This window comes from Psittacula echo (assembly GCF_963264785.1).
Source record: "Psittacula echo genome assembly, chromosome: 2".
Lineage (NCBI taxonomy): Eukaryota > Metazoa > Chordata > Aves > Psittaciformes > Psittacidae > Psittacula > Psittacula echo.
In genome coordinates, this window is record NC_137737.1 from 35,176,915 (window position 1) to 35,190,434 (window position 13,520).

General features: G+C 35.8%; 1 protein-coding gene across 4 annotated transcripts in view; it reads right to left on the reverse strand.

The window, feature by feature from the left end:
- The window catches only part of VPS50 (VPS50 subunit of EARP/GARPII complex), an 88,666-nt gene that overhangs the window by 24,262 nt on the left and 50,884 nt on the right, over positions 1–13,520 (reverse strand). For 2 of the 4 annotated variants that reach the window (XR_013956193.1, XM_080610042.1), the window contains exons 19-20: positions 12,300–12,418; positions 10,676–10,782 (exon numbers count right to left, since the gene is read on the reverse strand). Coding sequence is in view for 2 of the 4 variants with exons in the window: in XM_080610042.1 (XP_080466168.1) it covers positions 10,676–10,782; positions 12,300–12,418 (226 nt within the window). In the remaining 2 variants the exon portion in view is untranslated. Of the gene's footprint in view, positions 1–2,254; positions 2,377–10,675; positions 10,783–12,299; positions 12,419–13,520 lie in introns of those variants that run through there. The other 2 variants (XM_080610041.1, XR_013956194.1) reach the window with 2 other exon arrangements.

Consider the following 13,520-nt stretch of genomic DNA (forward strand, 5'->3'; position numbering starts at 1 on the left):
AAACTTTCACTTACTTATTCTATAATGAGATCTTTCTTTCTAAAAAATGGCAATTTAACGTTTGAAACATATCTGAAAATAGAAACAAACTTCAATTTCCATAAAACATTACATATGGGGAACTCCAGACTTAGCATGCAACCAGTTATAGCCTGAAGTCAGAACTGTGCATCTCCATATATATGAAGGAGGAAAAAAACCAACAAGCAACCCAAGAAAAGATTGTTTCCACAAGGACAGAACCTCATGACTTCACACAGAACATGTCACTCATCAATATTACTGCTCTGCTTCACGAAAGTTTATACTATTTCTATATGCAAAATGGTACCTGTTTAAATTTCAGAAACTGATGGCCTAGTAAGGCTAGTAAGCAGAGCATTAGACAGTTCACAGAATAATTTTACTCATCACCAATTTTACATAGCCCTTTACAGTTAAATGGCCTTTGGTTTACAAATTACCATAATGTCTTGTCAAAAAAATTAAAACTCAGTCCAAATTTATTCTGCTAAGGAAGATTATTCAGTAGCATGTTTGTGAATGCCATACACTTTAGTAAGTAGATAGTAAATATAGGCAACTCCTTTTCATTTCATTTTAGGTTTCTTCATAATTTGAGAAAAGGAGGAAAGGCAGCCTTAACTTGTGTCCCACAAATTAAAAGTTCTGAAACAGCAATCCTAGTTACAAGAGTGTGTAACTTTTAGTCATGAAGAAAGCCAAACGGTGACTACAAAGGATAATCATTCTAAAGAGGTCTGGACAGAGCAATGACTTAGTATCATGACCGGACAAAGAGCACAACATGCGTATTTTTAATCCTTGGTTTTCACTGAAGTGCCAATGAACTCCGTAGAGTTAATCACTCTCCTTATGTGTGTATTAACTCTCACATAGGAGATAAGCAGAATTTTCACAATAAGTTTCAGCCATTTAAGGAAGTTATACTTTTAAGCATACTTCTAAGAATCCCACCTGATGCTGTTTTGTAGATAAAAATAAAACAGAAACACTCTCAGTGGTCTAAATCACATACCATCACCCATCTCTACTTTCTAAAGGTTTATAAACACTTTGGGGAGTGAGGACATGTAAGCAGCATTACAAGAGGGTTTGTTACATTCACAGACCCTTTGTAAGCATTGTATTTCCCAGGGAAAGTCATCTGTCAAAACGAAAAATAGGCACACTACAAAAACATCACCACCCATCTGCTATAATGTTTACCTGCCTAGCACTGTGCTGTTCTCTGTTAGAAGTAGAGAGTGAGGAACTTGGTATGGGCTTTAAAAACACAAAACAGGAGGCACAAAAATATAAAACCAAATGCAAAGCCATGTGAATAGCAGAGCAGCTGACTAAGCCAATGGAAATCAATTATGTTAACAAAAACCAAAGCAAAACAAAAAACCACCCATCTTCTAAACACAAACAAATTGCAAATACATTTGTCCTGCCAAAGAGAACAGCTCAAAACCATTTAGAACCATATGTTGAGTCTGAAAATCCATTACAATTTGCCAACAGATGATGATGAATTTGGAACCCCACGATATTATTACTTGTGAAGCAATTTAGGAGCCAAGAGAGAAGATTGTTTTTACATGCAGCTTTTCATAATGCTTTAAGACAATTCTATTGTAATTTGATCTATGCTATGTACAGACATTCCAAACAAGCATATATTTAAACTACAAGATCACCCAAAACCCCTTGTTTTCATTAATGCAATTAGTTTGATGAAAGAAATACTAGATCTGAAAAAGTGTATTTCAAACCTCTTAAACCTGAGTTACTACTTAACTTTCATGGCCCTCTTCTCCTCTTCCTTTTGCTATTCTTATCTAAGTTAGAGAAATACACATGGGAAAATAAAACACCTCATACTTTCTAGGCTCCAAACCATAACCCTCCTTCTGCAGACTGCTCCTTTGCTCCCCACTTTCTGCCACTACTTTTAGGTATTTCACATTGTCTTTCCTCCCTTTCAAAATACTGCTGGAAAAAGAGCACAGAATATATTCAAAACATAATAAGATTCATATCCCAGTGATAATGATACTCCCAGTACTTACTCCCCTTATTGCTGATCTAATCAGCCTTTTCATAGTCCTGCATTCAAATATATTCTGCTGCCACCAATTTTTTTTGCAGATTACATATTAGGTAGTATTTTAGGTAAAGACATCTCCTCTGTATTCTCATTCTGTGTGCACAATGATACTTGGAAATGAATAATGTTCCTACCTACCGTATCATTTCGGCCAAAAAACGTATAGACTGCATACAAATAGTAATCGAAGAGCTGGGACATGAAGTGGATCACATCAAATGCAATTGGTTTCAGAATATTCATCATCTGCATGTATTTTCCTTAAAAATTAAATAGAGAAGAACAGTTTCCTCAACATAAGTGATACAAAGACAACGCTAAGCTTGCCAAACTCAAAACCAGCTTTACAAAGTTTATTATCTAGCCCTGAATATTTATCAATTAAGAACATTAATTAAGAACAACTTAATATTTTAGAGATTGGGAGGTTTAAAAACAAAGCTAAATATGATAACTGAGACACCACAAACTACTCAAGACTTCTCTAAATATGGCTGATAATCCATACCAAAATGTCTTGAACCATTCTTGGCCTTCTGGTACTAAATTCAAAATGTACAACTGTCTGGATCCTCTACGAGGTCCAGCTTCATTTAGCCAAAAAAAAAATAATAATCCCCTAAAGTAAGTCTCTAGCAAATGATATATAGAGCCACTGAAGATATCATCCATTAGTGTGTATTTATATATGCACATACAGCTATTTTTCAAGCAATATACAAGCACAGTATAAAAACAATATGGCCAAGACTGGATTTTGCCCAGTTAGGAATAATATGTTCACCCACTAAATAACGTGTTTCACATCAGTGACATATTATTTCCTGCTCTCCTTCCTCTTTATCCTGGGGTAAGAAACTCAAATAGTTTCAGGATGTGTGTTTGAAATGTTTCTAGAGGGAGAGACTGACAGAAAACAAGGACGCTGGGACTGTGGCACATCCAGGGAGAAGAATAATCCCTTATCTTCCTCCTTATTCTCTGTTGTTGTTTGACTTGTGAAAATAAAACTAAATAAAATACAAACAAAATGAAAAAAAAAAAAATTAAACCAACCCAAAGCTAAATCAACCAAATAAAAAAAGCCGACTCAGGACGTGCATCTATAGGTTAGCCGAATCAAAATGATCAGAGGATTTGAACTCAGGAAGACGTGTTCCCTAGAGGTCTAGTTCACAGGGCCTACAGTTTTTAGTTATTTTGTTTTCCAGCACAGTGCATGGATCTTTTCATAGGGCCATACAAGATGTGTACTTAATGAAAACCCTCATATTGCAGAGACCCTACCTTTCCTGCTGGCTAGCCCAAAAATTACATACTGCTTGCACTATTAACATCTTGAAAACGAGGAAAGATAATAAGCTTTGGGTCATTACAGTACTAGGCAGCAATTTTTGAACCAAAATTAATGCAGTCCACCTAACGTATATGATATAGCAGACAATTTAAGAAATTGTCATATTCCAGACATGTTTTGATGTGACAGGTTGGAAAAAAATGAGGGTGCTAAATTAACTTCTTTTTTCCTATAGTCAACAACACTGTTTTTCAAGTTAATGGTATGCCCAGCAAAGCCATTTACAAATCAATACAGAAAATGTTTTAAGCAGGAGGGCTGGAACTAGATGATCTTAAGGCCCTTTCCAACCCAAACCATTCTATAATTTTATGATAAGTAGAGAAAAGGAGTAACAGAGAAACAAAAATAGCTTTTAGTATTGGGGAAGTTATTCGAATTTGTTCAAGCAATCACTTGAGTAGCTCAGTAAAGATAACATTAACTTGACAAATATGTGACATGGCTACATACCTGGTAAGATGATACAGCACTATGGTAAGACTCAAGCAATTACCTGATACTGTCAAGTTTCTATCTAGCTCAAGACTCCCTGCTTGAATATTATGCATCTGTGCCCCAGTTTGCTAACACATGCAAGCATATTTTGGGTTTTTTAGGAGATTCAACATAGGTTGCAATAGTTAATATTTGGCAGTTTTGCCCAATTGTTAACTCTATGCTGAATTATTAATGCTTTTACCCATATTATTACACACAAACTGAAAAGCAGAATTAAATTCTATTTGTCTTCCAAAAGGGAAAACTGAATGCAGCCCAACATGGAAATTCTGGGAAAGGATGGTACCCTAATCAAAGCAGCTGTCACCTTCATGTGTGCTATCTGAATATTCTGTATTGCCACAGATTGATTTTTTCTACTAATTCTGTGATAAACACATTTTTTAAACTCTCCTGCAACCCATACATGATACACATATGATGTGTCACATTCCGGGCAGTTGGATTTCCAAATATCTGTGCAGCTGGCATGAATATTCAAGGTAATCTCTCAGGCAGTATCTCATGCTTTTCCAAAGGGCTCTGCACTGTACACACTGCCCAAGCATTGTCCCTATAAAACTCTCTACGCCAAGAACATTTCTTTATTACTACATCACCCAGCATCTCAACACAACACATGTTCCAAGAACATTGCCTCCTAGCTGCTCTCTCTAGCAGGCCAACTTTTAACTTCTATACATTGCTACATATTTGCACTAAAGTCCCTATTTTAGGTGGAAAATTAATACTTGAGAACATTTCCAAACAGCACTAAACAGCCCAAATCCACCCCGTCCTAGAAACTTCTAGAAATACTTGAAAACACTACTTAAGAGTTTCAGCAACTCAAACTAGCTCGACTTTCTAGAGGCTCTCTGTTAACTGCTAAAACTGCAGAACATTTGTCAGATTTATTTTGAAGTATTATTTCCAGCACTTCTTTTGTCCTTAAAGACAGTAAGTAGAGAGTACTATCTATCAGACTAATCTATATAAAACTGCACACTAAAACCAAAGAAGTAAATAAACACAAAGGCTCCTGAATAATATACATTTGAGTTTTCATATATATGTGGTTATTAGCAAAATTATTTCCTACGGAGTGAAAAGCCCATTGTAATATTGTTTTGAAAGACTATATAATTTAGGGGTTTTTAAGTCCCATGAGGTTCTATGCTACATGACCAATCACTTATTTCAGCTACAAGATTTCTGCTATGAGATTTGTCAACACCATTGTTACTTTCTTCAAAGTTAATGGGTTTGAAAGGAAGCAAAGTCTAAGTTTCTTCCCCAAAAACATTTGCAACAAAAGTAAAAATAAGGACAGGCATTAAAAAGCCCAACCCGACAAATACCCATTAAAGTACTTCTTAAGTCAGAAAGATAGTAATTAAAATAAGGATTCATACAATAAATATATCCAGTGGCATAGTCAGTTATTCTTGTTGATGTATAGGACCTAGGTCAAAATATTCTACACAAATTTAGCACAGGTTTATACTTCATTTACATTTTAGTCACCATGCAATAGCTTGATAGGAAAAATGTAGCCTTATAAATTAATCTAATGGTTACTTTGTCCTAGAAACAGAGACATAATTACCTGATTTATTGACTTGAGAGAAAACAAGATAAACTGAACTGTTCACTTGAAATTCAAATGAAACAAAATTATAGCAGCTCCCACTTCAGTTACACACAGCAATTTATTTATGTCATTTATAAATACTAAGCTGCACTTCACTTTATCCATCTGGCCTCCATAAACACATACAGCACATTGAAATAATTCAAAATGGGTTCTGAGCACTGTTATACTCATTCAGTGAGTACTGCTACCTGCATAACATTCCTAAAAAGTGAGGCAACAATTTCTGTTCCTTGACTCAGCAATTTAAATCCACATTTTCAGCTAATTCCAGACTTCCCTTTTTAAAACTAATTTCCCTCTTTTTTTTTTTTTTTTTTATCTAAGATCAGGGAGCTGATTTAGCTCTACCAAAAATCCTTCGGATGCAACACGCAGGAAGCAGAAGTATCACTGACAAAATGCAGCAAAGCACTTATTTTTTGAAGCGTCACATCACTCGTCCTGCATATGCAATATACTTTGTCCAACCTTATCTAAAAACTAGACCTTTATTCCATACTGGCTGTCTCGATCTCCTGTGCAGAGGGCAAGCAGAAAAAGTGCTAAGACATCTATGCAATGACATGCAGGCAGATATCCAGGACAACCAATAAACTCTATCATCTTCTGGAGTTATCTACAGTTTTCCAGTGATAGCAAAGGGATCCTAGACAACCATCTCAGTTATACTCCATGAAATTACTGTTAAGTACCATGGCATTTTCCTAGCCAAATACCTGAGACAATGCGAGACAAACTGGAGCCTTTCAAGGCATTAGCAGAGTCTGCTGTCAAAAGATGGGCGCACTCCACAGCATTCCCGTCTGAAGGGGGAAAATCTAGGGGATTGGATTATGCCTAGATTTCCTACAACCTAGCATCACACCCAGCCAAATCTGTCAAGCAACCACATGCTTATCTTCACATTTAATAGGGATGATTTAAGAGACAAGGGAGAAAGAAAAAAAAAAAGAAAAAAAAAAATCAAAAACTGTCTGGCCAAATAGAGGTATCTTATTTGTTTCTTGTTTCCACAGTCACTAACCATTAAAGAGATGTATCTGATGTCCTTGGAGATGCTGCCTAGAAGAAGTGAACGGCATATTTTTATGCGAAGGGCAAAACTCATGACAAGAGATGAAGGCATTTTCAGCTTCTCTGGTAGAGCTGTAATAATGCAGTTTATGTCTAACAGAAACACAGGGCAAAACACCCTCTTTCATTTATGGTATCAAATGGTTGGTATGCTGTAAAAAGAGATACAAATTAAGGTAAAAGTAAGGTGAGGTCATTGTGTATTAGAAACACGAGAAACTGCAAACACGCTTTGCTTTTAATTTCTTTTTCTAAGCAAAGGATTACTAGGACAAGGACAAAGGTGAAAACAGACCTATTTGCTCAGGAAGTTATATTAAGAGCTAGAAGTACCAAAAGTCTTGCCAAAACTAAATTTCCAAAGATAGTAAAAATCAGTTTTCCAGTTACAGAAGACCAAACGGGGGCGATGTGACAGGTCAGAAACTGTAGACAAACAAGATAGCAAAAAAAGCAAGAATTAATGTTTTGCCTTAGTTTTCACTACGGACAATGATACTGAAAGTGAGAAAAGTGCAGAAAGGGAAATAGGGTGGCTAATAGAACTGAACTGGCCACTTTCAGCCACACTGAGAATGAGCCGAAAAGACCTTAAAACAGACAAGTTACAGGAGTGAAGGAATCAAGACTTAACAAAAAATGGCCATGAAACCACCCGCCTGGTAATCAGTGTAGTTACATGTATGTGCAATATGTGGTCAAGACATGGGTTGTACTGGTATGACTGAAAAACAGCAAATAAAAGCATATTGAAGAAGAGGAAAAATAGTCATCCAAGCAATTACTGATCCGTTGCTTCAATTTTTAGAGTACAAAACTTCAGATCAAGTTTTGAAGAAAGTATGGAAATGACAGAAGCAGAAATACAGAGGCAAAATTACGATAAATCATGGATCACCCAGAAGTGAACTGTAACCTGACTAAGATACATATTCTTGCTAGGGAACCTGGATGATTTTCTAGAGAAAAGACACAGGACATTTCACCTATCTGGGATTTAGTGGAAGTATTAATTTAACACTACTGCACAGCAAACAAATGATGCTAGTCTTTTAAATGAATAAGGGTTTAGGCGAAGGAGAAGATAGAATGGAGCGTGTTGAAAAGGGAGGTATCTGGAAAAGCTACTAGTGGAGTTCCCAGCAATCAGCCTTTTTAATATTTTCATTAATGACTCTGGCACAAAAATAAGAGTGTGATAATGGAAAAAAAAAAAAAAAAGGAGGCACCATCAAAACAATATACAAAAGGAACTGGAGGTCCTTGATGACTGCTATGGTAAAAATCGGATGAAATTCAGGAGTTCAGAATTTAAAGTCGTGCATTTAGAGACAAATTAATTGAAACCATGCATCTTTCTACTATAAAGTAGCAGCTCATCCCCTGGAAAAAACTGGAAAAGTGGAGGATCTGCTGGCTGTACAAGCTCATTACAGATGGACTGAACTGCCAGTACAAAAAAGCTGTGAAAAATCTAAAGAGGTGTAAAAGGGAGGCAGCTTGTGTCCAGGATGCTGTGATATAACAGTGATACAATGCAGTGAGATCTCATCCAAAGTACTGCACATGATTTTGGTTAAGTCTATAAGAAGAGCAGAAAAAGAACCGGTAAGAAAATAGGGGACTTAAGCTTCTGGCAGATAAATACAGAGGATACTAAAAAGCCTGGTACATTTTGTTTAGCAAATCAAAGACTGAGAAGAAACAAGACTGCTTTCTGTAAAAACAGCAGAGTAGTAAGCAGCAAAGAACAAGACAGTCTGTTAAAGCTAAAAGTTTATTTCAGTCTAAGATCAAGCAGGGAGAAAATAGGTGAATAATTTATTTTTTTTTTTAACCACTAAGTTGGTAAGGCTTCTGGAACAGAATTCCTATTAGAGTGCTGGGAACAAGTCCTATTATTGGTCATTATAGAAACAATATAAAACATCCTCAATAGCAGAGAAAATGAAAATTATACATTATTCCAGGCAGGGAAAAAAGCACATATATAAGCTTTGAAAATAATGTTTAATTTTGGGGTTATGGCAAGAATCCACAAATTTAAAGACTCCTTATGTAAAATTGGAAAACTAGAACTACAGCTCCACCACTTGTACACTGCATTAAGGCACGGGAGGGCCAGAGGCAGAGGCTGGGGAAAGACTGAGAAGGTTGCATTTGTCGTGGTTTAGACCCAGCCAGCAACTCAGAACCACTCAGCTATTCACTTACACCTCCTTTTCCCACCTCTCCGTGTGGGATGGGGAGGAGAATCGAAAGAATGTAAACCCCACGGGCTCAGATAAGAACAGTCCAATAACTACAATTATAAAAAGTAAAATATAGTGATAATAGAAAGAATATCAATAAGAAAATGAAAGATCAGAAAACATAAGTGATGCATGACACAATTGCTCACCACCTGTTGATCAATACCCAGCACAACCTGAGCAGCCATTAGTCCTTCTGGGTAACTTCCCCCAGTTTATATACTGGTCATGATGTGCTGTGGTATGGAATACCCCTTTGGCTAGTTCAGGTCAGGCGTCTTCTACGTTTCTGCTCCCTCCCAGCTCCTTCTGCCACTTCTCACTGGCAGAGCATGACAGATTGAAAGTGTCTTGATCAGAATAAGCATTACTTAGCAACAACTGAAACACTGGTGCATTACCAGCATTGTTCTCAGGCTGAAGCTGAAATACAGCACTGTACCAGCTACTAGAAAGAAAAATAACTGTTACAGCTGAAACCAGGACAGCGTGAAAGTGCCATGTGTAATTTCTAGATTCAACCCTAAATTTTCTTAGAGGAAAACCTTATACTAGAAGGTAGCAAGCAAATCTTTCCAACCTAACTCACAGATCAATACCAGAAAAATTATGACAGAATAACCTCAATTCTTATTTCAAGTTTGTATTGTAGATGCTCAAAGAGTGAGGAAAAGATGCAATAAAGGTTTAGAAAATTAATTTCTTATTTATATGCTGCACTCTAAGACAGCAAAAGGTACTAACCAAGTGTCAGCGCAGTCACTTTTAAAAACAGCTTACTCTGAAGTGCCACAATCATTTCCAAGCATATAAACATTGAAAACAAACTTCATTAATATATCACATACAGCATTCCTGTCTCTTCTGCCTAATTTGATAAATTTAGGTAGTTACTTCCCATTCTCTATAAACAAAATGAAAGTCAATAGCATAAAAATTGCTATTGCACAATTATCTAGATAATCAAATGGAAGTCACGATCACAAAACATCAATCTTGTTAGACCTAGAATTGGAAGTGACTGTTTTCATAGAAAACTTTCGGCTAGAAAGTGCCTCCAGAGGTTGCATATTGCAACCTGCTGCTCAGAGCATATCTCAGGGCATGAGGTTGCTCAGAGGCTTGTCCAGGCACATCCTTACCACCTCCAAGGATAGAGATTCCCTAAATTCTCAGGGAATTACTAGAATGTATTCCAATTACTGAAATTACCAGTATGGGAGGGCAGGGTTTTTGGTTTTTTTTTAGTTTTCTCCAAGTAGTAAAAATAGTTATTCTGGGTGTGAGAATTTGAGTAATGAAAGTGAAAAAAACCCCACAGTTTAAGTTATTACTTTTGCAACTATATTACTTTAAAATGAAACATTTAATCCACCAAGACATATAAGACACATTGGCAACATAAACCATTAATCTATTTCCTTTCGATCTCTACTGGGTTTATGCATTCAATATTCTAGACAAATAAACCACCATTATTGGTTAAAATCAAATGCATGCAAATTCATTTTCAAAGTAAAAATAACTCACAAGATATAACCAATTTCTCTATTTAATTAAACAATACTTTGGTTTAGCGCTTCATTTCTATTTTATTAACATTTTCAGAGAGCGGAAACAGAGCCCAACTAGGTCTGTTTTTAAAAGCCTTAAAATTCATTTAACAGATCTGCTATAATCCATACATTTGTATTAAAATAAAAATCACCAAAAAAACCTCCTACAATCGTTCTACGTACCCACAAGCCTTATTACATTCAGTGTAGTGTTTGTTAGGATAGGTGCGTTCACTTTATTGAGGTTATAATCTGACCTCTTTCTGCTCCTCAGAGTTTCTCGAGAAACACTTTAAAGGAAACAAAACAAAATACATCAAATGTCATTCCCTATTATATTCAATGACATTCAAATTTAGTAGAAAAAGATACCCTTCCTCCCCCCTTCTTTCTCATGACAGTATGTCATGAGTGCAGTTTGTTCTGACATTTAAAGAGAGAAGCCTGGCCTAAAATTGTGCTAGAGAACTGTTTCTGAGTTGTAGTCCAAGGCCTAGGTTCTGCATCCCTCTGTCTGGCCTCAGTAATCATTTTAACTGCTCTGACTCAAGTTGATAATTTAGGAAGTAAAGAAGATTAAAACAACGCAAGCCACAACAAAACAGGGGCAGCCAAGTAAGCTACAGCTTAAAAAAAGGCTATCTGGAAACTGAAACAATTTTGAGGAAGATGAAGCTTAAAAAGCATTAAATTTTTCATAAATTGTAGTCTTGCAAGAAGCAGGGAGTTGGAATCTGTGATCATTATGGATCCTTCTAATTTGAGATATTCTATGATTCTCTATGAGAAACCTATGCCAGCTACCATTCCTCAAAACTATTCTTCTAAAAATTCGGAATGGTTCAATTTCACAGCACAAAGCACAATGACTGTGATGTGTTCTAATAAGTTCTTTTATTGATATCACCATCACTTCTTTGAAATGAAGCAGTTTATGTGATGTACCTTATGAAATCATGCTAACAACATTTTATCCAAAAGAGCTATTTTGCAAAAAAAACATTCCCCTGCTTTGACCCAAGTGATGGCTTTCTAGTTCTTTTGTAATCCACTAAATAGAAATAATGTCAGCCTGCTTCACAAAGTCTGAATGGATACCTAAGTACTACAGTGCACTAGGTAGAAATTTGTCTATCTTGGCTAGATAGAAAGTGCCACAGATAGATTCTTTTAAAGTCTACATATTTGCCTTTTGTTTGTATGACTATATATAAATAAAATATGCATATATATAGATACACACATATTTATAAAAATAGAATATGTATATTTATGCATATATATGTATCTGTGTGAATATTCTTAAAGAAAAAAAGAATTTAAAATTCCTAATGACTGCCATCAAGCTGTGGAAGAATTTATTTTTTTTTTTAAATAAAAAAGTAAAAATTTTTTAAAATAAAAAGTTTACTCTTGCTCTGAAAACCAGAAGCCCAAGCCTCAAACCTATTTGTCTGCAAACAACTACTTTTGACACAACAAAATTACATGTATACACAACAGCAGCTGTAGAAGAACCTCCAGTTACCTTCTAACCCTTGCTAATCGGTTTTGCACTACTTGCTTCACAGAGCGTTTTATCCTCCTTCAAAATCCTGCTTTCCAAAGTTTCTTTCTGCAATAATGATGAGCAGTTTAATACCCCTTCCGGAGATCTAAGTGCTAAGCCTTTCTAACTGTGCAGGTAGCATAAAGATCATTTGATTATTATTCCATTGTCACAGGTTATAGATTGAACAGATTGACCTAATTAGAGTACTGAGGTGAAAAGCATGTAAATGAGGCCAAGGACTCCCAGTCTACTTACCTTTTCACAGGGGCATCTCCCGTCTGCTCATCCACATAATCTCTTTTCAACTCTTCAGGAACATCACTGTCACTATCATACTCTTGATATGCACTTTTTTCTTGTTCATCTGATTCATACTGTTAGGAAAAAAAATAATAAAAGTGATTTTCATTATTTTCCATATGAGACAGATTGGCAACATAAACCATTAATCTTTGGGTCTTGCTTGCAATTATTTCTGTGTGCTGGTTCTTGATTTTGTTTTGAAACATACACAATCCTTTATCTAACTAAAGGCACAAGATCCTGATACTTGAAATATTTATCTAATTATCGGTGAAACAATTCCTCTTTGATGGAAGAAAGCCTCATGCACCATTTGCTTCATTTGTCACAACAGAATAACCCTATGAAAAACATGAATGCATAGAGAAACTAACCATGAATACCTGCCTTGAGACAAGCTTTCTTATACTGAGGAACATCTAATGCTAATTCCGTCTTTTGGAAATAAGAAGCTCACTCAAGTAGTAACAGACAACTACTGCCTGTAAACACTTAGCTGCATTTCTAATGTTTTTTAGATTGTTCAACTGTTGAATTACTTTTCAAAGATGGCAAGAGAATTACTTTCAGTTGAAGGATGGAAGGTTTAAGCCTGACATGTGATGTTTGGAAAAAATGAGCAACACAGGCTACAGCATATATAATACAAGATTTCCATGGTAGACATGTATTATTATTACTATGGTGTGAGTTATATGGAGACATACTGTTCACAAATACAGCTACTAAATGCTTTTTATAATTATGAAACCACACATACATATAAAAACTGTAAAATCAGGCTTATTTTTCTTAAATACCTGAGATTTGCAATCTTATTTCACTCCAATTAAAAGATTAAATGAAAACAAATACTTGACACTTTGTAATAACAATTCTTCTTCCTGAACACCTACACAGCTAACACAACATTAAGCATATCCATCAGGCTCCAGAATACGCTTAACACTTCAAGAGAGACCACAGTACCTTAATGTGTACACTGCTCTGAAACCATTTTATCCATGGAATCAATAATGACACGTATGAAAAAGACAGTCTGGTTTCAGGATCCTTAAGAAATGGCAGGGTTTTAAAGGTTATGACTGCTCTCCGGAGAAGAAAACCCAGTCTCTCAATCATCCAAAATACACTAAAAAATATATTTTTTCAGTCATGCATGGCAAATCCTGG